At 45.3% G+C, this 27,681-nt stretch overlaps 1 protein-coding gene across 1 annotated transcript in view; it reads left to right on the forward strand.

Annotated features, from left to right (window-relative positions):
- LOC119383944 (uncharacterized) overlaps nt 1-27,442 on the forward strand; it is a 160,755-nt gene extending 133,313 nt beyond the window's left edge. Inside the window, exons 2-3 of the mRNA XM_049412720.1 lie at nt 17,478-17,638; nt 26,261-27,442. Of these exons, the coding sequence (XP_049268677.1) occupies nt 17,599-17,638; nt 26,261-27,240 (1,020 nt within the window). The 5' untranslated portion in view covers nt 17,478-17,598 and the 3' untranslated portion in view covers nt 27,241-27,442. The remainder of the gene's footprint in view (nt 1-17,477; nt 17,639-26,260) is intronic.
- The last annotated feature ends 239 nt before the right edge of the window (nt 27,443-27,681 follow it).

The raw sequence follows: 27,681 nt of genomic DNA on the forward strand, positions 1-27,681 counted from the left end.
GATTCGAACGAGGATCTCATGCGGGTCCGCTGTCACGCCGGATGTTTGCACACACAGCGCGACCACTTCAAGAACGCTGCTCACGCTTGCGGGACCACTGGTGCCGACTAAAATAAGATGCTCCGCGTCAACAACTCGCTCCCCTTCTACAAAGCAGCGCGAACTGCAATCACACTGCAGAAAACTCAATATTTGTGTTAGCGACAGCGGACGCGGTGACCTCCGTGAATCCGCCATGCTGCACAGTGTGGCCAGATCGTGGTAAACTCCGCAGCGCCCTCTCATGTTCATTTGAGTTGCGAATAGGCTAGTGCGAGTAGTATACGTTTAGTTCAATTTGCCTCTGAAGTGCCTTTCATTTTCAGTCTTGGCTCAAGTTATGTGGGACAACCTGTATATGAGTATGAAGACCCCATGACAACTTTATGTGTGCATAAGGACAATACGGCAAGAATGATATGCGCCTGCAGCTACTTTGGCTTGCACCAACATGCTCCTCACCCTTGCTTTTAGTTCTGCTTGACTTAATTAGAAGCTTCTGGAGGCATGCATCACAGAATTGCATAGAGAGATGTGATAATCAAGTAAACAAGTTAATGAGCACAAACATCCTTTTTGCTCATCTACACTGAGTCTGGAGGAAGGGAACTAGATAGATAAGGATAGGATCGAAATATTGAGACACTGGGAGAGAGAAATTTAAACAGAGCACATGACCAAATTCACTGCTGCTCACAGCACAGGCAACATTCTTCAGTGCTGTCAACAGTCACTCATGCCAGCTTGTTGGTTGCAATAACTGAAACAATCGTAGCTTTCTAGATTTAATCATAAACAACCTTTTCAGTGCGGTGGACAAGGCCTGACACCACCTGCCAAATGATTTTCCTGTTTTTCTATGGGTACGTCCACAAATCTGAAAAACAGCGAGGCTTCGCCCGACCACAAAACGAAAAAATAATAACAATGGAGAGCGGGTCTAAAAGGACGGTGGCATGATGGAAGTGCACGGTACATTATGTGAAATCTCTGTCACTTCTAATGTTTTCCTGTGGAATGTGCAGAAAATATGTTTACAGTTCAAAGAAGCCAACGCCGGTCATTAAGATTTCCAGCACACTTTTTTTTTATTCATACAGCGTCAATAACCGCCTCAAGTTTTGTGGAGCGCAGTAGCCGTGAATGTTTACATTTTACGCACGTACTTATCAGGTTTACATCCGCGATATGCTGCTGCATTGTGATGTTTACAAGTCTAGAAGTGTTGATGTGAACAGCGACAGTAACTGTGTTACATAGCCGCGCAGTTGCCGAGAAGTAAATGAGCCCTTCCAGTGGGTAGACCAGAAAACAGCCGCCGCTTATACCGCCACGCTAGAAACACAACTCAGGCAATTCTTGCACGCTCAATTATCTCAGCGGCACTTTAAGGTAACAGCGCAAGCTAAAATACACCAACTTTTATCTTCGGCCTGCGTCGCGATAAGCCCCACCAAGTATGACTTCTACCATCATATTTTACCACCAAGATTTCCACCAAAGGGGGCCTAGCGTACCAACCGAGTCCGTCTACGTGTCGTCGGCGCTTCTGGGTTTCAGGATACACGATTCCGATGAGTACGAATGACTTTACAGCACAGCTGTGGCATCGGCTAACCTAACTCAATAAAACTTGCTGCTGGGCGAGTTGGTTCATACTTGCAAGGAAAGAATATTGATGCGCACACACATAAAAACACGGACTCAGGAGACAAGGACGAGCGCAAACTTTCAACTAACTTTATTTTTCGTCGTCAACAATATATGCCATCAGTCACGTGGTCACAATGCTAATCGCTTTTCAGTGTCAGATCACAACAAGCCACGCAAGAATCTCTTTTCACCATGCAATAAGGAAACAGTAGGCTGGCTAACACACGCGTTTCCTCTATTTGAGATAAAATAGGCTTCCAAAAGTTCCCGAGCCCCCCCCCCCCCCCCTGGCTGCGCCACTGTATGGGAAGTAGGAAAACAGGCCAAGGTGGCCAACCTGCCGGGCATCTTGCGCCAAGTGAAGAAGGCAATGCATGTTGAAGGTGTATACACCCTTCGCATACAGATCTCCTGCATCAGATACAAAGTTCTGAAGGAGATCCTCTGCTTTGTCAGAGTGAGCAAGCAGCACACAGGGTAGGGGATGTAAGTAGAGTGATGGCGCAAGTTAATCTTAGCAAATGCTGATAAAACAGTTGCGGGAGATGGTTTTTTCAGATAGCAGGGCCAAACTAAAGTACAAAGTTACGGAATTCTGAAGCTTTCCAGTATTCCAAAATTTTTAGCGATCTTGGAACGCATTCCAACTCTTTTGGAGTGTTGACTGTAAGAGAAACCAGTCTCTCAGAAATGTCACGTCGTGATCCTACCGGCAGTTTTGATCGTGAGGGTGTAGATGACGTCCAATAACTAAGAGCTTTTTCATTACGCCAAGACACACCAAGTGCATGTAGTGGAGCGGAAATTTGCTGACCATGCCAATGCCTAAGTGAACCAATGGTGATGTGGTGTTGTGGTGTTCTGGCTGTGTCAGATTCTTAAAATCCTCTTCGGGGCGAAGGGCTGCCGAGTAAGTTGAGAATGTTACTTTTCTGTACACCGCTGAATACGATCCTTTCTGATAACGCTTTTCACAGGCGTAATAGGCTCCATGTCCTTTAGTGTACTTTATCAAAGACCTTGCCGGTGTATCACAAATAAAAGCATTAACTGAAATTTTGTAAGAGGTAGTTCCGTGTTTGAGCCTTTCTTGAAGCAGACTGCAGTTCGTCAATGAGGTCTTTAATGTAGCAACCAACATGTCGAGGTTTTGAGTTTCCAAAGTACAGGGCTGCGAGAAAAGGCTCACGTAGGGAACTCTCTTTTACTCGTACGAGCACTGGCCAAAAGTGCTTTGCTCAACTTAGGAGTATCGGCAAGCCATCAGTGTTTATGGTTAAAGAAATTTCTTCTGTGTTACAGTCAATGCAACCACTTTCGAATAGGTCAAGCTAATTAGCTGAGATGCCAAAATAGCAGTAAGAACGATCTCACCTACTGCTTACGGAACTCGATCGAGGGGTTCTCAACTGCGTTCTTGAATCTAGCGCAAGCTCTGGATGATGCGGGTGCACAATTTTCAGTAGTTCTGTAATGTGCGAATCACAGACATTCCCATTTAATGCCCATAAACAGAGCTGTGAAGAAAGTGCGGGCAAAATTTCATCTTCCTCCGCGTCACACGATGACGCCTCCCGCGATTCATCGCTAGATAGAAGCTGCGGATTGCTATTCTCAATACAGCCGTTTTGATGACTCTCTTGAGATTCACCATCGCTAAAACAGGATAGGGAGAGAGCGGGTGCTTCTACAGTGTCTGCGGCAACTTCCAAACCTTCCCTTACAAGCCCATTTTGGGAACTTCTGTGACAGATGTTTGCTGTGCTGAAGTACTTGGCTGCACCATCGACTGATCCACATGAGATAGAGCAGCTACCTCTCGCGCTTTACGCCTGCGCCTTTGTCGGGGGCTGACATCGTCAGGCAAGTGTTTTGTTCTTTCCATAACTGCTTGTGACTAAATTTATACTGAAGAATATACAGATACGAAAATCCCCGTTAATCTGCCCGCGAGAAACCCATTTCTCACAGCACACACAGGAGACTCCAGATTTCTCACAGCACACACATGTCGTGCCTTCTTCGTCTTGTGTCCTGTCTCAATTTTGCGCTGTTTTCTCCCCTATTTAACCATGAACCAACTAGCCCAAGCCTCGACCTTAGTACACACATGAGACTCCAGATCTGTGGAACACGCTGTGCAGTATGGAAGTGAACCTAAACCAGAATAAACACTTACAGCATCATGAAAAACAAAAAACAAAAAAAACGTGCTAATCTGCCCATGCCAACGTTATTGCTCACAGCACACATGGAAACCTAAACAAAACTTGACGCAATCGTATAAGAGCGCAAATAGCACATTCATTAGCACGCACCAATTACCATCGCTCACAGCTAGCACATACAGCAGACGCCAACGCGGAAAGACCACGCGACCCTACTGAAAATTACCATATATACAGGACCCATACATATGATGTTATTGGATACAGGTCGTATAGGGGATACGGCTTTATAGGTGATACAGGTTTATAGGTGATACAGGTTTATAGGTGATATAGGTCGTATAGGTGATACAGGTAGGTTGATTATATGGGTGTTACAGGTGATATGGGTAATATGGGCCGGATCAGCGATTTGGGTCAAAAATGACGTGCAGCAAAGGAACATATTGATAAAGACATGCCAGTTTATGAAGCGTGTAATAAAAGCAATTATATACAGCAATTCAACCTGTAATGATATCTCGCAGCAGTGTAATTATAAGGATGTAAGAATTCACTGTTGCACTTACATATATACTTGAAGAAGAAACGATCAGGCAAGAATATTTGGTAACTGATTATTTATTTAAATCGTTAAGCATCTCCGTAATAAAACGGTTCATCTTTTTCAAATGTTCAGCTCCCGTCACTTCGTTGGGCTTCTCGGCCACATACTTGTTGAAGGCATCTGTGGAATAATGAGCAGGAATGTGAAGGAATTTTAAGCACTCGTAAGTTCACATGTATGGTAAAAATGAATGTCATTACATTAAGCGAAATTAATGAAGCATGAAATACTCACTTGCCACTGCCTGCAATTTCAGTGGTGTGAGTGCCCTCCTCGAGGGCGCCGGCTCCTCTTGCCGTCAGACTCCGGTCTGACGGCAAGAGGAGACTCCGGCAAGGTCAGACTCCGGTTTCGCAGGGCACTCACACCCCACAGAAGCTTTGTTGCCTCCTTACAAAACAAGGAATCTTTAGGCCGCGAAAGCAGCCATGAGAAGTACGGACTGCTGGGCGAGTTGGTAACTCATCTTAAAGCTGTGGTGCACAAAAGAACAAAAACACGAAGGAAGGCAGACGAAACACAGCGCAAACTATCAACTGAAAATTTATTGAAACACCAAACATATATATATGCGGTTAGATGACCCCGTGTTAAAGACACGTGTACACACAGCCATTGTCTCACTGACGCGCTTACAGAAAATTTATCTCCGCAGCAAAAAAAAAAAAAAAAAAAAAAGCAGCCATGCTCATTTCTCCTCGGAGATGAATACCCCCTTGCCCATTTGGATCCTGTTTGGATCCTATATACCCCACACGGTCCTATACAATTCCTATATTTAGTCCTGTAAGTCCTGTATAAAACCATACGGATCCTGTATGAAACCATATAGGTTTTTTCAGTCACTCGTGCTTAAAGCAGCGCACAAATCCTTTCGTCGTTTGTCCGACGTCTGGGAACTCTGGGTTCGGGTAGATAAACATTCAAAAGTTATTCTAAAAACTGATACGTTGCGTGCATACCATGTCTACAACTAACGAGGACGTAACAAACGTAGAGACACATGCACATAGCCTTCGAGATTACCAACGTTGACGCTCTTGAATCTCTGAGGGCGCGGCGGTCGCACCAAGGGGCTGTTCTGATCACGTGGCAGTTCTGCGCGCAAAACGCACCAGAATGTAAAACTCAAGAAGACTAATAAGAAACCTTGCGGCTTTATGTTAATCAGTTTGTGGACATCTCTCCTGTACGCGTGTACACCTGCAAGGATTTTGGCGATGGCGGCTTTGAGCTGGTTACCTTCCGCGCCTTTCTTCAGCAGGTTAGTCGAAGTGAATTAGGTCTATTCGAATTGATTCTAATTACGACAGCGCAAGCAAGACCGTTTCTCCGTTTTTCATACGCCGTCTTCGCAATTTGCGTTGTAGTCATATGATGTAAGCAGTGTTTAAACTATACACTCTTAGCAAACGACCGCTTAAAACAACGCATATAAGGCGGAGAGTAGGTCAAATTTTCGATGCTTATAAATGCCTCTCTAAGCGGCCTACTTATACGGCTCTTTTATGCAGCCTCTGGTTAAGCGGCTTTTTCTTATGCGGCCTAAGTTTATGCGGCTCTTCCATATACAGTAGACTCTCGATAATTCAAACTCTGATAATTCAAACTTTTGGTTAATTCAAACAAATCCTAAATTTTTGGTTGGCCCACTATGTTTTCAATGTATTTTAAAGCTGCTTAATTCAAACTGCCTCACTGCACAAATTCGGTTAATTCAGACTTTTTGCTTGCCCATGTCTGGAAATATCTGCTGCCTTTGTTGCTTCTAGCTGAACATTCACGTTTTTCTGTTACTAAGAGGTGCAAACAAAGCTGATTGCCTGCCTACAAAACGGCCAAACTAGCCGAACCTTGCGCACCAATAATCTCATGCTGACCGAGGGGAAAAAAAACCCTTGTACGGTCTGGCCTTGATCTATTGCATGCCAAACGTTTCTTAAAGTCCCTTTCTCTGCAGTATGCCATGCGAGAAAGTGTCCTAAGAATTAGAAAGGGCTAGCAACTGTCGTGGAACGCAACACATTTCATCCCTTAATTACACACCCATGCATGCTTTGTATAATAACAAGTACCACTATTATCGCTGATGTCTAAAAATTTTACTGGCAATCATGCAGAGCAGTCTATGATGTTGCTGCGGCACTGGGAAACAATAAACATCGCAGTGTTAGTTGGTGTGTTGCCCTGAGTCATATTTATGAGAACTTCTGATAATTCAAACTTCTGATAATTCATATAAAATTCTGAGGTCCCCTCAAGTTTGAATTATCGAGAGTCTACTGTACGAGGCCATCTCGTTGCCAGAAGGCCGTTTAAAAGTCACCGCTTAAAGTAACGCATACCGTCGATTTGGTTAAGCGGTATTTCAAGGCAAATCTGTCCGGCTTATATACGGCTCAATATGCGGTCAATATGTATGTGGTACTTTTCGCAAATTGTTTTTGTTGGATCGTGCATGTCTTCCCCTTTTTTTCTTTTGAGCCTTCCAACTCATGAATATGCATTTACACATCACAAGAACACTGCAGAGAGAGTCATAAACCATGCATCAACACACACACTCCACCACGGGGATTTGAGCCCAGGCCAACTGTGTGACAAGCAGACACTGTAACCACTACGCCACCGCACCACGCGATCTGGGTGGACTTATTACGCGGCTTTATATATGCACTTCACGTTATCGTGGACGATTTTATGATCGGCTACAACGCTATGATTTTCTCGCAGGCAGTCACAGTCAATTTGTGTGTGGAATTATGCAGTGATTCCACTCCTGCGCCAACTGCGCCAAAGTGCGCCAAATTGTATTTACTGCGCCATCCTGATAATATGGACGAAATTTGCGCCAAACTGCGCCAAAGTCTCGGGTTTGGAGCCGGTCAGAACATGCGCAGCTCGATCTTGGGGCTGCCAATAAAGTCGCAATCATGGACCAAGAATTATTCCGCTGAATAAATGGCGCTCGCGCGTGCGTTCCGAGTAAGCCACGATGCCATGCACGGTGCCGACGCAGCTTCTGTTCTGCAAGTCGGCTCGACGGCAAAACGCGCTCTCCGTAGAGGCTCGTGACGTCTAGGCCTATCGGTAGCGAGAAAGTGCGACGGCGATTCATCGGCGGACGTCGTCTGTTCCAGAAACGGTGCTGATAGCCCGTTTCAAGCGTCGCACGGCACGTAAGGAAAGCAATGTTCAGTAATAACTACATCAGTACTGCTAAAATGTCTGTGACTTCTGTTTCCGGACATCGCGGAATGAAATCTGGGACCGCTCGCAGTAGATATATGGGACATTATCGAATTTTCCTTCCTTCGTGTTCATGGAAGAGCACGCGAACGGTGGAAACGCGTTCACACTTTTCCTCAGGTATACCGTACTTTATCCATGGATCTTCATTCGGAAGAGCTTTTTCGTAATTGCTTATACCAGCACGTCCGAGTTTAATCACTCTGCGGTAAATATCCCCTAAAAGGCCCTGCCCTTTCGAGCTCACGTGCTAGAGTTCCAATTCGAATTTTTTGCTTGCTTTTTAAATATGTCATCTCATTAATAAAAGCATATATCCTGGTCGGAGCAGCCGCAAATACGCAGCTGTCAGTAGCGGGCTCGTCGCTGACGGCCCACAGTGAAGCGGCTACCCCATATTACACGTCCGCCCCTCGCTTTCGGGGTCAATAGCTGACGGTTAAAAAAACTCAGTTTCGCTTAAGGGCGAAGCAGTGAATGTTAAACGAAGTAAGGCTAGCAGCTAACTCTTTTGGATTCGATCTCGCGTAACTCAACAAAACACTGGTTTAAGGGAATATGGCCGCTCCAGGAACTGAAGTGTTTTCTTGCTCTGAGTTCTCTAAACACGAAGTAAGCGTTGAGAGCACAGCAAGTTTACGAGCCGTCTCCTGATGCCTCGACATAGCGCGCGCGCAAGCGCCTGCGCCCTTCGAACGATGCCCCCCCCCCCCCTTCGGCTCCCCTGGCATCCCTTCATGCTCCTTACGAAAGATGGGCGGGGCGTTTCCTCTGTTTGATGAGCAATCGACGGCAGGCCCGCACGCGGGAAGATGTTATCTCATGCGCTGTCCGTGCGACGGAGACAGACGGCCGGATAGTTTAATCTCCGCTTCAGCCGCGTTCGTCGCCAGCGTTCGCGAGCTTTTACCCGCGGCTAGAATGCGCGTGGTGATGTTAATAATTTGGACTTTATACGGAAAATTACGGCAACGGCGACGGCAAAAATCCGCCAAGAGTGTCCATATAATTGTTATCGCAAGGGTCAATGTACGGGGCAGATTTTGCGCCCCCCCCCCCCCCCCCGCTTAGGTGATTGGGGGGGGGCGGCCGCCCCCCCCCGCTCTCCCTGTGCGCACGCCTATGCTCCTGAGATGATTTTTTCCATGAGATTTGCAATGAATCGAAATATTTCTAGCTTTCATAAGAGCCCCATAATAATACTCAGGTGATTGAATGTTAATGCAATATGCTTCTCCAGGTTGTAAACTTCGCTGCTCCAAAGTGCTCCCAGATGCAAAATTATCTGCTCCAAAGTGCTCCAAGATGAAAATTTTGCTGCTCCAAAGTGCTCCAAAACAGAAATTTTGCTGCTCCAAAAATTGCTCCAAATCAGAAGTCCTCGGTAGCATCACTGATTATGTTTCTCGTCCGACGGCGTGCGCATCCTGCACGGAGACAGAGGTGAACTATGAACGACACGTTTCCGAGCGCATTTCCATTTGCCGGCATCATACAGCAGCCGAACGTGCCCTGGCGTGCAACCAGCCACCAAAGAAAAGCTTTCTGCGATGTCTGACGCAGTACAGGCGGTAGAAGTCAGCTGATCTCATCTCCACTCGGCGAAGTACAGTCTCCCACGTCCTTCGCGAGCATCACGTTGATGTCGGTGCGTTTATACGGACAGTACTGTGTAGCATTTCATCTCAGGGAATATGATTAAAACACATAATCGCTTATTCGCGCAACAGATGGATTTGGTGTAGTGCAGCGCGTACGGGGTGACGGGCCAGCTTTCAGAACGGGCGCGCTCATTTCTCTCCGACAGGTATAGTATAGACGAGAGGGAAACGTTGTTGTTGAGTCGAAAGAACAACGAGCCTTCGCAGAAAAAGAATGCAATCTCCCGAGCTCGAGGATGACGGCGCGACGAGCGATGCCGTGGAATTGTCATGCTGGGGAGGACGGCGGGTCGAAGGTTGTTCGTTCGTTGTTGACGGTTGGAAGTGATGCTCCCCTTGGCTCCCAGAAACCATGAAACGTAATGCGACTGGCGCGGAAAGAACACGCATGAAATCGCTTGCATCACCCGTTAGAACATATCTTTCCTGCCAAGGGTCGCATCAAAAGAAGCTAGCAATGTTTAAAATCGAATGAAGTCACAATATGATCCAGCTTTCAAGGATAAAACCATGCTCTTTTTTTTTTAAGTCAGAAGTGCCCTGAAGGATTCAGACGGATCATGTGAACAATTATACTGAATAATGCAAAGGTTAACTTGAAACATCCTAATGTTTAATGAGTGCCGTTAAATCTAAGTAACAACCCCAAATTAAATATGCACTTGTTTTGCACCTTGAAGGTTCATGAACGTTAAGCTCTACAACATGTCTCAGTTGACCTCATGGCAGCGCCGAAGAGCGATCTGATGGAGGCCCTGTGTTGGGGAACATGGCAGGTTGAAGGTTGTTTTCGTATTCCACCCGTTGTCGACGAGTGAAAGTGATTCTTTCCTTGGCTACGACCACTACGAGACGTGACTGGAGCGAAGGGGGCCAGTATAACTTCACTCCACGTCATCCAGTCGAGTATGCTTTCAGCTTAACGGCACTTGAATGTATAAAATAGCAAATGCTAAAGGAGGTTTAACTCGGGCAGTAGTCATGACTTCTAGGAATAAATAATCGCCTGTCGTAAAAACGTGCAGTCAGTAGCATCCTGCTTGATTCGGATCACGGGACACGACATGTAAACGTATAATACTGAATAGTACATATAGACGAACAATTCTTATACTCAATACGTGTCATAATTGCAACTAACAGCTTCAAATAAAAAGCACGCTTTCACACAAATAGCACACCGATAAATGTTGAGCTTTACGTGTCCCAGTCAACCTCCCTTATGTTCCATAATAGGGGCGTAGCCAGAAATTTTTTTCGGATGGAAGAGGGTTCAACCATACTTTATGTATGTTCATGCATGTGTTTGTATGCGTGTGTGTATATATTTATACACGAACCCACCCAACACCTCCCTCCCTGGCTGCGCCCCTGTTCCATACCATGTAGCTTTGCGTTCACCTTTATTTAAATGTCAGCTGTCATGCAACATCCTTAGCTTTGGCTAGTACAGCAGCTAATACAAACTGTGCTTGAGAATTCAAGATTTATTGCCAGTACCAACACTAGCTCTACACAAAAACATTCTGTAGTAGTTCAAGCGCAGGTGTTGCTGCTTTTATCAGATTTAGCAGCTCACATAGCGGTGGCTCACAAAGCATGCAGACATACACTTGTCTAATGGGCAGCTATTATTCTTTGATACGAAGAACTGCGCGAAATAAACTGACACAAGGAGACGCACGGACAATCGTCTTCCTTGTGCCAGTTTATTTCGCACAGTTCTTTTTAGTCATAGATTACCAACTTGCCCAGCAATCTCTACAATATCCTTTACATGCAGCCCCCTTCCGTCGCACTTACCACGGCACAACATGTCAGACATAAAAGGTATTCGCATATTGTACTAGATTTGTCCTTCACTGAATGTTGAGACCTGAAATGTATTTGTTCTTTTTCTGGCACCATTTCAAAACATGGAATTTCTCTTGCAGTGTTGAGACATTTCTTTACAATAAGTTATTCAGGCATTGAGTCCAAATCCATCACTGTGCCAGCTTGGTACCTAATTATATATGCATGGGTCCCTTATTTCCATGGTCTTCTGTTCTCTGCTCCAAGCCCTTCCCTCTACCCATTACTCTAGAACTGCGGCATTTAGGTGTTTCATCTGGCACCGCTAATTGTTGTTACATTTAGTGCCATTTCTTCGAGTACCCATGCCAGTATTTAGTGCATTAAGTAAATGAAGGAACATGTTATGCTGCTGCGCAGCTGCACAGTGTGCAGAACAATGAGATGCAGAGCCATGAGAGAAAAAATAGAGAATATTGTTACGGTACAACACAAACACAAGGCAGTGAGAAGTTCTACAAGAGTAGGAGCACAGCTTGTTGACACAAAAAAAAATATCAGGCAGAAACATGTCTAACAAGACTGAAACTTGGGCTAGTTGGTTGTCCTTCATTATGAATCGGCAGCACAACCACAAACAGACGGAGGAAAGGTACACGAAACACGGCACTGGTTGTGTACCTTCTTTCCTATGTCCGTGTGTGGTTGCACTGCCGATTCACCATGAATGACAGACATGATGTCTTCGGCAAAATCCCGAAAATCCACTAGACATTAGAGCACTGCACGGGCCGATTTTTCCGGCCCGGGCCCGGCCCGGCCCGGCCCGAAAACGCCATGCTCCGGCCCGCCCGAGCCCGGCCCGGTGTTCTTAAATGTGGCCCGTACCCGGCCCGGGCCCGAAAGGTTTGGGCCCGGCCCGGCCCGACCTTACCCTTTTCAGCTAGTTTTGCCTTGAGCATAAAGGAGGCACTGTCTAACCTTCGGTTATCGTGAAGATACCTGCCACACACAAGTTATTTTCTAGAGATTGTTTTGGGAACTTCTTTCAGTGTCACGACTTTGACTGGTGCTGTGTATACTTTCGGGTAATTACGCCCGTAACACTCTTGCGAAATAATTGCAGGGCAATATAAAATATAATTGGAGTCATAGCTGGCTGCTTCATGTACGCACGCAGTGCTAACCACGCAATCTTATTTTTGCATTTCAAAGGACGACTACAAAATATACCTCCATAAACTGAAAAAAAAAAACATGGCAGACATTTTTAGTTTAAGTTTTACATCAATTGCATACGAGCTGCGCTGTTGAGTAAAAGTAGCAAGTCTACAAACTTCATCTATTGCACAACGCAATGAAAAAAAAAAAAAACGTGCTCTAGCTGCTTCTGGTAGGAATAAACCAGGCTGGGCAGCGTTACATAAATTAAAGCTGTCGTGTTGACTCCTCGGCAGGCGACTACACCCAACGTACACAACGTTTTCGTGTTCAAAACAAGAACGTTCTTTGTCCCACCCTTCTTCCCCGAGTCACCGCCGCCGCAGTGCCATAGATCTGTCAAAGCGAGACACACCCGTTAGAGAGCGAGCCACCGTCCTCGCTGTTCCCTGAAGATGGCTGTCTCGTCGTCTTCGTGTGACCGCCTTCGATCTTTGAAAATGTTACGCCTTAAAGCGAGACCGGACTAAGGGCTTCGAAAACAACTGTCTATTAGAGCGCCGAAGTGAACCAGCCGGCGGCCTCTTTAGCGATCCCCGTCGACATGACGTGTCAGGTGTGCGGAGCGTGATTATACAGGTACGTATGAGACCCGGGCCTAATACGGGCCTGGCTCAGGCCCGAACCCGACCCGAGCCCGAAGGTCACGGGCCCGAGCCCGGCCCGGGCCCGATCCAACAATCCCTTACCCGGCCCGGGCTTTCGGGCCGGCCCGGGCCCGTGCAGTGCTCTACTAGACATTGATGTGCATTGATGTGTCTTTCTCGCCTGCAGAGCACACGCGTCAATACATATACAATAGGATGCATTGTAAGGGTTCTTCACCTATATGCTCTATTGTTGGAGTGATAGGGCATTGTGTGAACAAAATAATCAATGTAAAAATAAAATCACCCTAAAATATATGCCATATTACTTATTGCTCAATTCTCAACCTCCACGTGTTCCACTTCAGCACCTGTGCACATAATGGCCCCCTAAAGGATCTCGGCAGTAGTTTCTCTGAAGTGGTTTTCAAAGCTGTTATTGGATCAGATTAAGCTAACTGAATCTCATGAACTTATCCTTTCAAAACAAATAAGGAGGCAGTCCACTTGTTAAACTGAATCTCATGAACTTATCCTTTCAAAACAAATAAGGAGGCAGTCCACTTGTTATTTTATAGCAAGCTACCTTAGCAATTTGGCCTTGAACGTGTGCACTTTCCTTGCAATTGTGTCCCAAAGTATATGAACTACACGTCACATCATTCTAACTGATGAGAGCAGTCTGTGGCCTATCGGTTATCAGTAAAAATTGCTTTATGAACGGTCTGCTCGTAAATAGATCACGTGCTACGTGACGCCAAAAAGGCAGAAAAAAGAGTGTTCACTCGCCGCCATGGCTGCGACTGGCGCTGACTGACACTCGTAAGTTTCAATCCACATATATACCCTATAAAGTGGACGGGGAGATGACCGCCGCCGTAGCTCAGTGGTAGAGCATCGGACGCGTTACTCGAAGGTCGCAGGTTCGGTCCCTGCCGGCGGCAAGTTATCTTTTCGTCCACTTTACTTTCTTCACATTTATATTCTAATCCCTACAAATAACACCCCCTATACTTTCCTTGGCATTGCTGCCAGTTCTCAATAATATGATGAATGTGTATGTTATACTCCGATGAAAACTACAAAATGAACAATGAATATATATATATGACCACACACACACACAGTTATTATTGCACATGATGTCTATCACAGATTCCACTGCTAGTGTACCTGCTACTCAGGTATCCTCAAAAGAAAGAGCATTGAAAAGTGCATGAACGTAAAACAAGCTTAAATGTCCCTAAAGTTTGTGAAAATTCAGCTAGCCAGCAGCCTTATCCACCTAGCCTAACAATGAAACAAAAACACACAAACGAAATAAAACTGCACAAAAAGGACCATAAGTTAGACGTTGTCCTTGAGCTTGTAGAGAATTTTCAGCAGTGTACTGCTTGCCCAGCAACGTGGAAAACTCTCTTCCTTGTGCAGCAAACTTTGCATTAGTCCCAATCTTTGGGCGAAAGCAGACGTGTAGATAACATTTTATGTAATATACAATCAAAACACAAGAAAAGTGCCTTTTCAAGCATGCAGTCATCTTTCAAGGTAACATGCTCGTCCTCAGCACAAAAAATAAGCTTTGTTGCCGAGCTCCAAACAATATGGGTCCGGGACATGGACATCTCCAAGATACTGGAAAAAAAGTAACAAAAACTAATATCTGTTTCATGTTTTGCATAACACATCTTTCTACAAAAAGCTAACAATTCTGAGGTAGTGGATGGATGAATGCCAGCACTAAAATATTGCAAGCTTTAGATGGGAAACCGTGCATAAATTGAGCTTGTTATGGGCGTGGTTTATGCCAAAGTAAATAAAGCAGTTTCAGCAACCCCGATACGCAGCTACAGGTGCCATTGCTTGAAATTTTGCTAATGGATTCAAAGCAGCCACAAGTACAATGTCAGATCTCACAAGTGTATAAGCAAGCGTTTCTTTGTGTTTCATACGCAATGTCCATATCACATCTGTTCCATGAAAATGGGTAGAAACAGCAGCCAATTTAGTGTACTGAGACCATAAGTTATCGAAAGCAGAGCCTTGGCTTGCTTCAATAGTAGGCTGAAATGGAGCCCTGACGCCACCTCTCAGTGATGACTTATCACAGGTGGTGACAGACGGCATGCTATAGTGTGTTGGGCATGTCCTTTTGCACTAAACTTGACTGCTGTAGTGTCACGCCCACAGTGCAAACCTTGAAATACCTGGTTTCTGTTTCTGTTGTGAAATGGAAGCATCACAGGACAATCTAAAGGCCCGAATGGATTGCCTAAATTGACTTACATGATTGCTTATGTGTGTACGCCTTTGTGCATACAGATGTACTTGAAATATCTTACTAAGGCAGCTTTTGAAGGAATTGACTGAGCCCTAATAAATAGCATAAAGGAACTCTGCAACAAACAAGGTGGACGTAGCGGTCCACATTGAAAAAACTAAAGGCCATGTCCACACTAGGATACATAGCAGTTCCCAGTCATCATGTAAGGTGGCTACGCATAGGCTAGTATAAATATTCTTTGCAGCACCAAGGAAACAAACTTCAATCTACATGAATGTTCTAATAGTGAAATTTGACGTATAATCTTTTGCTGAGTGAATGATACAAATTAAATTAAAAGTCAATGCCAGAGTACTTTAGCGGACTCAAAGGACCCACTTTGTGTACACAGGTGCATGGTGCGGTTGTATATAGACTAATATTACAACTTTGTAGATCCTTTCGGCTGTCAATGCACGTGTCTGAGAGTGGTGCCGCCAACTGCTTATTGAATATAGTCTTTCTTTCATTGCAATTAAAGCTCTTTTGCTGAAAAACATTTTTGTATTCAAAAGTATTTTGTGTTTGAATATAGCATATTTAATTGGGCATAAAATTACCCTGAATATCTCCTTTCAACTTGGTCTTGACAAACGTGTATTCGTCGTCTGGTCAGACATGAAATAGCTTTTTTTAAAGTTTCATATGCTGCGCCGAAGATTGCTGCATAAATGTGGCAAAATTGTCATTCGAAAGAAAATTTTTCAGTGGAATGAGCTAGCTATAGATTTAATTGTAATTTAGCAACTCTGCACTGAAAACAAATATATAAGCTATATTTGTTGCAGTACCTAAACGCAGATAAATTGTTATATTGTTTACGAACCTTTTACGGTAGTCATGCACGTACAATACTGTTTCCGTTTTTGACCAATATATCAGGAAGGAGATCCACTTCAGGTGAGCCATTATAGATGCTGCTTGATATCGTTCTTGATTCGCGAACCACAGAATTGTGAACAACAGTGTTTCGCTTTCTGACAATTTGCGACCTTCATGCATTTCGAAGAAAAGGTCCGAGCAAGAAGCTCTTCTGATGCGCCTTTCACAGATCTAGAGACTCGATCGTTAGAAGCGGTGCTTTGTTTGTAACAGCACAACACAAGATTGGGTGCATCGAAATAAACTCACCCAGTCGCACATTATTCACGGGGCTGTGCCCGTAGTAGGAGCACCAGGCAACTTTATGTGGCACGCCTGGTTTCCATGGCTGGCGGCTGTCCGCGAGGAATCTGATGCACTCACACTCACTGACACACTTTGCACACACACGTGCCATCATAACTGCACGCACCACTCTGAATGCCTTTGACGGCGGTCTGGGTAACAGGGCCTGATCGGCGCTGCCGAAACGCTGAAGCACGCCAAGGCGATCGTAAGACCAAATTCTCAACGAAAACAAAGAGACCACGCAAGGAGCGGGCGCAAGAGAGACAGACACCGCTCGACGCGCATGGGAGAGAGAACTGTAGGGGGAAGAAGTCAGCAGCGTGAGCCGTGAGAGAAGGATATCAAAGGTGAAAACCTCCCTCGCACGTTGAGGGAGGTTTTTGGGAGCTTTTCTGCGCCTGTTTGTGTTCCCCTTCTGGTGCCCCGTTAGTTTGCGCTGCCAATATTTCAGTATGAGTTTGTAGGCGTCGCGGGCGTTGCTTGCGCGATAATTTTGCGCATTCACGAGTAAACGGAAACACAGGCACGTCTACAATACTAACTTGTATATTTCAAACAAAAACGTTGCGAGGCGAACGAGGCAGCAGCGACAAGGCGACTGACGTAACTTGGGCACGGTCGCTGTGTTTCCAACGCACGTGCTCGGCGCTTAAACAGAGACGATCGGCCAAGGTCAGGGAGGCGCTGGCTGTATCTCGAGTTCACCGGCCGCATTCGGCGCCATCACAGGAAACACTACACGACGTCAACGTGGACTTCGAGCCTTGAGCACGCTCGCTCGGCGCTTTGCCTTTAAGTTTCTCTCTCGCTTCTTGCCGCGGCGCCGATCTCAATTTCTCGCCAAAAAGAACGGGCTCTATACAAGCGTTGCGTCCGCTCGCGGCCGCATATAGACCAGAATTTGGAGATCAGCGCTGTGTGCGTCCCCTTCCTGTGTGTCCTGTGGTTTTGCGCTGGTTTTCTAATCATGTTCAACCAACAAGCCCAGCTCTCCGCACTTTTCAGAATTTGGAGCCGTTCAAGGGAGCCGCCATCTTCTTGCGACGGTGGCGCCGCGGTGCGAGCATTTGGCGGGGACTGCGGGCACCGCGAATGGCTGCATTAGCCGGAGCGGGAACAGCTGATAATGGCTTGCTGTACAGGTGGACCGCTGACGCTTAAAATTGGTAAGTGCACGCGTATGTCACTATTGTATTATGTACGCATGACAGAAGCAGGAAAACGCGCATCAGAACGAGGACACGCTTCACTTTTGCGAGACATCGCGGTATAATGGTCGCAATGAGTCCGCCGCATTATCGTTTGAGGAAGACGCACTGATTAATTTCCGCGCGTCATGATGTGAAATATTAGATTAAATTAGGAGTCCTGGCAAGTGCGAGCCATGGCTGGGATGTAATTAGCACCACTAAGCATGTTACAGCTGCATGCAATGTCGCTGTGCGCTGCGACAGAGCCATGACATAGGTTTTGTTGCCACTAGCAATAGAAAGTTTATCAATAGAAGGCTATCGATTAAATTCGTGCCTCGACAACCTAAACCGAAAACGGTTGTCGTGATGCGTCGTTTCTTTTATCGTTTATCTCTTCTGGAAGCACGTCTTATCGCTTTGTTGGCTATGCTATGCGTAACCAAAGCGCACTTGTTCGTACACGCGAAGAAAAAACGCCAGGTCTGCGCGAAACGCGCAGCACAGTCACAGCGATAGCTAGAAGAGATGCTTTCTGGAGTAAATTTGCATGGCACCTACTGCACCATGATTTATCTTTTTTGTGAATTAGGGAAGCACCCACTATGCCATTATTTGTTCTTTTGTGGTGAGGCGAGGTACCCACGCAGCTGTAAGGCGTTATGCGCACATTCATGATGCGGTGGCTGACAACGATGAATAATCATAAGTGAACCGTTCAGTAACGGGTTGGAGGCTTTCAACAACGATCCACTCGTTACGCAAATCGCTTTGTTTGACGCCCGGTCGCGATTTTACTCCTCTAGAACGATCTAGAACTCATGTTCATACGATTCCTTACCCGACATGAAGCCTGCATACAGTACGTTTGCAAACAAGTTTCGAGCACGGGCGTAGCTCAGTGCCTTTTGACTGCCTTTTGACTGCGCTACGCCCGTGCTCGAAACTTGTTTGCAAACATACCGTATGCAGGCTTCATGTCGGGTAAGGAATCGTATGAACATGAGTTCTAGATCGTTCTAGAGGAGTAAAATCGCGACCGGGCGTCAAACAAAGCGATTTGCGTAACGAGTGGATCGTTGTTGAAAGCCTCCAACCCGTTACTGAACGGTTCACTTATGAATGTAACTAATCATAGGTGTGCACTGCTTTGACATTGCTTCAATTGTGTCTATTGTTGTATTGTCTGCTGTTATTCCTGTGCCGTGTTGTGAAACCGGTAATAAAGAAAAAAAAAACAGGCGTAGCTCAGTGGTAGAACACTGGACTGACAATGCAGGGGTCCTTGGTTCAAGCCCCATTCTGTCAAGGGCATTTTTAAGAGCTTGCTCAGCAAGCATCTTATGCTCGCGCCTTGTCCAGCGGCGGCCGCAACCGGCGTGTACTCTTCTCCGGTCGCCGCTCAAGGCGTCCTCTCCGGTGATTTTTATTTAGTTTTTTTTTCTTGAGATAGTGGACGGACACCGGCGGCGGACAACTACGGCGCCCGAATCGGCCCTTGTGATCTCATAACAGCTATCGCTGTAAAAAACTCACGGGATGCAATTGTGCATTTGCCTAAGACGAGACTAATGCATCTTTTTATTTAGTTGACGCCTTATTCCTCCTCGCCCACCTTCGAAAGCCTTCTGAACCTAACGTGGTTTTGTATGGCTTCCAGGATAGGAGGCACTGAAAGCCTTCGGCAACTTACCTAGTTTTGCACTGCCTGCGTGATCACCACCGATCACGGAGGCTATGCAAAGTGGCGATGTGATGAGATGACGTCACATGACAGCGTCATCTCATGACATCGCTTCCTTGGATTGCTTCCGTGATCGGTGGTGCGATCACGGAGGCAGTGACGTCACAGATTGCCAAAATTTGTGACATCATCATGATGACGTCATCACATGACATCGTTCTTTGCATTGCCTCCGGGATCGGTAGGCTGATCACGGAGGCAGTGCAAAACTAGGTAAGGTGCCGAAAGCTTGCATGGCTCCGATGGTTTTGCACTGCCTCCGTGATCGGTGGTGCGATCACGGAGGCAATGACGTCATCATGAAATGTCATAAATTTTGGAAATCTGACATCACATCATCACGAGATATTGGACATTGACCATCCCGCCGATGGTCAATTTTCACGTTTGATGAAGCATCTAAGGCTTTCGCCTCAGATGCTTCATGCTGATGACACTACCATACTAGCCACTGATAAATCCATTCACTCTTTGAAGGACAAAATGATCTAAATAGCTTCCCACACTGGTGTCGCATTAACTACCTCAGTGTTAACTCTACGAAAACTAAGTTTATGATATTCCACTCAATTAACAGTTATTCTCTCCCAAGTCACTAATAAACTAAATGACATACTCATTACTCCTGACGCTGAATACTCTTTCTTAGGAGTCATTCTCGACACTAGTGTAAAATACTCTAAACTATGCCATGCACTTACGCAAAAAACTAGCATTTGGTATTAGAATTTTAATTAGAGCACGTAACTACTTTAACACTTCGACTTTAATCAAGTTATATTATGCTTTTATTCACAGTCATATTAATTATTGCATCACTACATGGGGAAGCGCATACCTAACCCACGTATCTCCTATACAGCACATTCAAAACCAAGCCATTAGATTAATAACTTTCAGTTCATATCGCACTAGTGCGTCATCATTACTACAACTTTGACATACTTCCTACTGCTAGTTTATTTAAATATCATCTTACCATCACGCTATTCAAGTCACTGAACCATCCTGCTCAATCAAGTGTGTTTTGTCTTGATGCTCTATGTAACTTTAACCGAACTAGATTTGCTTCAAATGGAAATTTTTTACTACCTGCTATCTGTACTAATTTTTGTCGCCACACTGCCTATTTCACAGCATTAGCACTATGGAATTCATTGCCATCACACATCAAACAATGCTCTAATATTGGTTTATTTAAAAAACAATTGTATTCGTATTTTCTCAACTACTGGATGTATATTTTATACATGTATAATTATACGCCACTTTTTTTCTTCACCTGTACCCGATTTATTGTTGCTTTTATCAATTCCCTCGTTTTCTTGTTTTATCACTGTTACTGCTAATTAAGTAATTGTTGTTATTCAATTTTAAACAGGAGGTCCCCCTGCAGCGTTGTGCTTTCGGACCTTCTTCTGTATGTTTACACTGTATGATGTTTTTTTGTACTAATAGCTAAAATTAACTTGAAACTTGAAAACGAATATCTGTGTTGCCTTTCTGCCATGCAAAAATAATCGTGATCTGGTTTGCAAGCGCTTCCCTTGAAAACTCGGCGCTTGTCACAGTGCTATAAAAAATTCTATGCCAAGCGGATAACAAACGCTTTTTCGTGGCATGGACATACATGGAACATGGCGACAACGCAAAGAAATCATGCGACAGATGACGAATTTTGTTGAGTAGCAGCAATGACACCCCGAAAACGCAATCTTTTCCCTCGATTGAGTTTGGAATTTTTTAGATTAGTTTCAGTATTTTAAGAGCATTATCACAATATTCTGCTGCTGAGTGCGACCGATAGCAACGTCACTCTTCACCCGATAACCATGCAGTGCATTTGCTGCTATCGCTAGACACAAGATCACCTTTAATAACACTTTGCTGTCAGAGCATTGTTCTGCATGTCTCTGTATTTTCATGTAGCGCGATATTGTAATTCGCGTTTTTTCCCCCTCCACGTCATAGGCGACCGTGTTCTGCCACACCCTCTTTCTATCGCAGCAAATGAATGGAAAGACGACATGAAACTCTGGCCCTCCCTGCAGGAAAACCACATTACGTATTACTTCTTCAAAACAAAAGCCTGTGACCTGGAGGACGTCCAAGCCATCAAGAGCTTAGACTCGTATAACTACGTCGTAAGCGGGAAAGTGGGTCAGCTCCTCATTTTCCAGGCTGACAAAGATACATGTTTCATAAAAGGGAAAGTCTCCCCGTCACAAGCAGACTATGACCGGCCATACGATACATGGGTTTGCGTAGGAAATGACTGCCGCATCTTAAGCAGGTCATGCTCCTGCAAGGTTGTATTGACGACCGTGTGCAGCCACGTTGGTAAGTGCAGTCAATGGCTTTTTAGCACTGACCTCTGTTCCTAAAATTACTTAAACCGTTTTTCACATAGCTGCAATTTATTAACTATAAAGAGTCAGATGCATAATCGAACCCGAATAGTGACAGTCGGCGTCGCTGCGAGCGATGAAAAAAGTTCTAGGCATGGCTTTAGTATTGAAAACACCAATAGACAGGGGAGCTGAGGGAAAGCCTCAGCGACAAATTTCTTATGCTGAAAGCACTACGTCAAGAAAGTACAGTGCGAGAAAGAGGCCTGCTGATGTGAGAGCGCAACTCTGACTGGGGAGCACTGACATCATCGACTGAGATGATGACGTCAGTGCACCGTTTTCGTGTCAACTTGAGTCGTCTCAGGCAAACGCACGAGGCAAATGCCTTTAAATAGCCTAGTAATATAATCTTTGCCATCTGTAGATCATATATAATATATATGCGCTGCACGCAACCACACTGCAAACCTCAACCACTTCATAACTCTCCCACGGAGTAACGAATTCATCATAGCCACAGGTCTCCTTTAATCCACAACATAGGTCGGCAAAATTATTGGAGCTCACTCACTCACCTAAAAAATGTATTTTGCTCTGAAAACTCGCTTGATGTCAGACTCACCAAAGTTTTCCTCAACCAGACTCACTCGGACTCAGACTCGGCAAAAATTTTCTCAACCGGACTCACTCGTACTCAAACTCACCAACATTTTTCTCAGCCGGACTCACTCAGACTCACGGCTTGACCTGAGTCTGAGTGAGCCTGAGTGAGTCGACTCATGAGTTCGCTGGCGTAAAGTCAGCTTTCCCGATCATGGAGTACATGCTCTTTAATGCCAATAACACACATAATCTGTGCTCTACGATGTGCATTTTGATCTTGTACCTTGAAGTACAAGTTATCAGTGGTTGCAGTCCAATGAGGACGTTTTTATGAAATATAAGACCCACACGAGATATTTCGATCAAGAACGTACCGTGAAAATTTGTGAGGGCGAGGGCAAGGGTCGGTTTCTTCGTATACCTCCCATAGGACGCGAAATTCAAACGCTCCGCCGACGCAAGCGCCGACAGCGCCGAGAGCGCTATTGAGTTACGCCCCTTGCAGAAGGCCGCCAAGCTCAAAGGGCGATGACGTAGCGATTACGTTGCTTACGTCGTCAGGGCAACAGTAACAACAGCCGCTCGCCTCCACCCCTTCTTCCTCCCTCTCCGCGCGCCGTTTTCTTTCTATTTTTTGTTGTGCGCTTGCTTTTCCTCCTCTCCCATGCCGCGCACCGTTTTTTATTTTGTACGTTTGCTTTTTCTCCTCTCCTATGCCCCGCGCCGGGACTTTTTTTTTGTTCGCGTGCGCTCGCGCGCGTGCTGTGCTTGGCCGCGCATTCGCGTTCGCCCGCAGCCAGCATGTGCTAGAGCATAAAGGATGAATCCACCTACAACATCTCTGTTACCTCTTTTTATTGTTCTGTTTCCGAAACTCAAGATTTGCATGTAATGGGGCACGATACAAGTTCAGGAGAAGAACAGAAGGGAATAATTCACAGTGTGTGCATGACTAAACACAAAAGTTCGTTGTAAAATTTAGAAATTAAAAAATCGAACACATTGGAAAGTGTTGGCCCTTTGACGTACACACATATAAGAAACACGATTTTCATTTGGTGCAATACCGAGCAAAGTGCAGAGGAGCCTCTGATGAGAGGTAATCATGTAGTTTAAAGAAATGTCAGTGCATGACAAAAACATAACGAAGCGCAAGATATGTAAATATGAAATAATATTGCAATGATTTACTTATTAACCGTTGAAATGATACGAAACACAAAACAACCACTTACATATTTGCTCAGATTTTGCACAAATATACATGAAATGCTGGACACCTTCACCAGATAAACAAAATGAAAAAGATAAGATTTAGCACAGTAAGTAGTACATTGCGCTAAAAAGAGCAAGACACAATATATGGTACTTGAACACTACTTGAAAGCTAGTTGGTGGCAACGGGATGCAGGCCATGGTCAGTTTATGCAGCAGCACATGACATTCGAAGAAAAGCGTATTACTCAACGACCAGGTGAAATAAGCCTATACGCAGCTTTTCTTTCACCGCGAATGCAATGCCTAGCTGAATATAACGCCACTGAAGGGAGGACGTCATGTTGGGTACACTGAGCACTTCATTGTGATAAACACAAACAGTAAAATTCTGCATATAGGACATGTCTCATGCCTACACATGAATCCTTAGAGCGGTTTTTCCATAGGCAATAACAGAGACAATATATAAACACACAAACTACTTCTTTAGCCGTAAGTACATAGCATATTCACGCACCGAGAAGAAGCACTGGGGGCAGGGTAGAAAGCTGATCCACTTGAGTTGCGGATCGAGACTTCGCAGAGCGCTGATTCTACAGCTGTTAACCCCTCCTTGGGCAAACGCATCAGTTCTTGCCTTCTCGAATACTCCGAAAACGTTTCCGTCCTGAAATAAAGCAATTGAAAACTATTAATTCCAACGATACAAGTTACGCACTCGCATGAGGCAAACGTAGTTTCGTCGTCTCGGCTCAGTGCAAGCTGCGATACATTAGGCAGTTTTAGAATAGCGTACGCTATTTTAGCGTTTGCGGCTCGCTATTTCCGTCACTACGGGAGCCCGCAAGCGGTTAGCGTACGACGCATGACAGTTGCGCGAAAAGCCAACGCAAAGCTTTTCGTACGCTATTCTAAAACTGCCTATTGAGTCTCAGGAACGCGTATTTAAACGATGGCGAGTGATAAACGGGCAAAAAAAGCAAAACGCACTTCCATCACGCAGTTCTGTCATAGACGCAAAAGTTAAACTATGAGTCTCAAGTTCTTTAATTTCATTCCTTCTAGGAACAGCGATATTAACTGCAACATCGTGCTTTTCACGATTCAGCCGTAATTAAAAAAACAATAACTGTGTTGTCCAACTGCAATTCGTAAATGTGTGGCTGCGAACGCAAGCCGCATGCTCACCTTTAGTTTTTCGGAACCTCGAAGAATCTTGCGGAACTCGGCCGGTCTTGAAGTATCCGTGCACCGTTCCATGATGTACGAATGGTGCGTGCCGTTAACCACCACGGCGGCAAGAGCGCACAACACGCAAACACCACGAAAACTCTACACGCCGGCCAAAGCTCGCTTCATGTAACGGAACATCACGAAACTTCATGTCAAGGCCAGCGACTAGGACGGGCTCCTGTATGGCGGCGACGGAGCACGGCTGACATAACGACCGCTCCGATAAGTCTCAAGAGCGAACAATGACCCGCTAACCACAACGGGAGACTTGCAGGTGTCCGCCAAGCATAGCCTCCCTGCATGGCCAGCCTGGTGCCCGCTCTCAGCACTCGCTTCGAGCTACAACGGAACTTTCGAGGAATTCAAAACTAGCGTCGCGGCGCGCGCGCGGCCTCCGCGGCCGGCGCGGGGCGCACGGCTTTGCCGGCACGGCGGCAGGCTGCCATTGGCTGCTTTAATTTTGAATCTTCATGAACACTAGCGCCAATTTCACCTTCAGTTACGGCCCCTTTTAAAAGGCCGCCGAACTAGCAAATTATTCAAGATGGTGTCGGTGACGTCATCATGACGTAATTCTTTGAGACGCCGGAGCGGCAGTGTTTCCGGGTATTGGCGAGGGCATGACACCCCTACTCCCCGCTAACTCACGCCTCTGATCAATAAACATTGATGTGGCGTACGAACGCTTGTGCGTTGGAGTATGCGTGGATAGATCTGAGAGTAAACGTAAGCCGATGTAAGGGTGATAGTAATGTAGATAGGTGAGCAGATAGGATCATAGGCCGGCAACTGAAGGTGGAGCTCACTCAGACTCATTCAAGAAATATATTTTGCGCGTAGGGCTCACTCGGACTCAGACTCACCAATATTTTCCTCAACCGGACTCACTCGGACTCAGACTCCTTCACGGTTTTAACAAGATAGTCACGCGCAGCAGCCATACATATTGACCACCCCACGCATCAGGTTCACAATTTTACCACTAATCATCATCAGAGTATATATATATATATATATATATATATATATATATATATATATATATATATATATATATATACATTACGCTATTACGCAACTAGCTTTCTTAGGCCCCTCTACAGCCAAACTACACCATTCATTATATCCCATTTGTCACCGCCGAGCACACATTTCATAGTCAGGGCCATAGTGTTGTTCACTATAGTGCTTTTGTTCTTTCCCCACCATGTGTCTGGCGCAGCACAGCCTTAGTCGCTCTTGCGCCATAAAACTAAACTCAACAAGAAATCAGACTCACTAAAATTTTCCTCAGCCACTCGGACTCACACTCACCAACACATTGCTCACACAGACTCACTCAGACCCAGACTCATGGCTCGATCTGAGTCTGAGTGAGTTGACTTATGAGTGAGTTTGCCGACCTATGACCCACAACTTGATTTGGTTTTATCTCTTTTGTGATACAAGGTGCAGTCCTGTGGAAGATAGAATTCGCCAGCCGAGGGGGCCTGACTGGAGAAAGCTGCACTGACAGAAGTGCCAAGTGGAACCAGGGCACAAAAAGAAATGTTACGCCAGCACAAATAGGTGTTATGGATTTTACTCTGCGAAAGGAATTCAGAGACCTGTCTGAGCATGAAGGGCAGAAGGTTAATGCAAAACGCTATGAGACTCATGAGCAGTATGTGAGAGAGATGCAGCAGTCCGTTATAGCACCCCTTCTCGACATAAAGGGAAGTCTACTGCACCAGACTGTAACTGCAAAAATGTCACCTAGTGTGCATGCTAAAACTAAGCTTAGAGGAAATGTAGCCAAGCTCATTCACGGTCCACATGACGACGACGACCTGTTGGCATGTGATGTGTGCGCAGAATTTTACGGCAAATGGGTAAGAATTAAAGAACCTGTGAGGTTAAATCTTATGCTGCTTACATGCCAACAGACCGGAAGGCTTTGGAAAGCGAGCCGTAAGCTGCGCCTCACAGCTTCAAATGTGTCAAAAGTGCCACGAAAAAAAGAAACTCCGCCAGAAAATTTCGTGAAATCATGCCTCTTCAGTCAGTTTAGGGGAAACAATGCAACGAGTCATGGCCAAAGGTTCGAGCCTGTTGCCAGGCAGATGTTTGAGCGTCCTACTGGTATTCATGTTGAACGTTGTGGCACAGTAGTTAGCGCCACCCACCCGTTTCTAGAAACGTCAGCGAGCCCAGATGGCTTAGTTGGTACAGATGGCATCTTAGAAATCAAGTGCCCACTTGTAGATGACTGCCTGCAGCTTCTTGAATCCAACAAGTATGATGTCAAAAACGTTTCAAACGGATCATACTACCTTGATAAAAAAGGAAAAAAATGGCTACTATTACCAAGTCCAGTTCATAATCTTCTGCACAGAGCGCACGCACTGTTATTTCTTTGTCTGGTCAGCTATGAACTTTATTACAGTTGAAGTGCCTTTTGACGCAGATTTTGTATGCCTTCACATTTCAAGGCTGTCAGAATTTTACTTCAGGCACTACTTGCCAAGGCTTGTTGATGCAGTTCACAAGAACACCTTAGACATATCTGAATATAAGGATTTTGTACTAGCAAAAGACGCTGCAGTGTGCACTGTGTAAAATTGAATTTTTATTTTTGCAATGGATTTTCAATAAAGCATACAATCAAAATTCTGCTTGACACAGTTCTGTTTATGTAAGCAAATATCACTGCAGCAAGCGGTGCATGCAACCATGTTTAAAGCATGCAAATTTTACCTCAAGCACTTAGAGGTGTAGCTGAGATTGAAAAAAAAAGAGAGAGAGACAGTTCGCGAGGACTTTCGCACGCTTCAGTCACGACATCTTTGTAATGCTTGATATCATGTGCTGCATATGGAACACAATGGGTA

Source organism: Rhipicephalus sanguineus, chromosome 2 (assembly GCF_013339695.2).
Source record: "Rhipicephalus sanguineus isolate Rsan-2018 chromosome 2, BIME_Rsan_1.4, whole genome shotgun sequence".
NCBI classification, from domain to species: domain Eukaryota; kingdom Metazoa; phylum Arthropoda; class Arachnida; order Ixodida; family Ixodidae; genus Rhipicephalus; species Rhipicephalus sanguineus.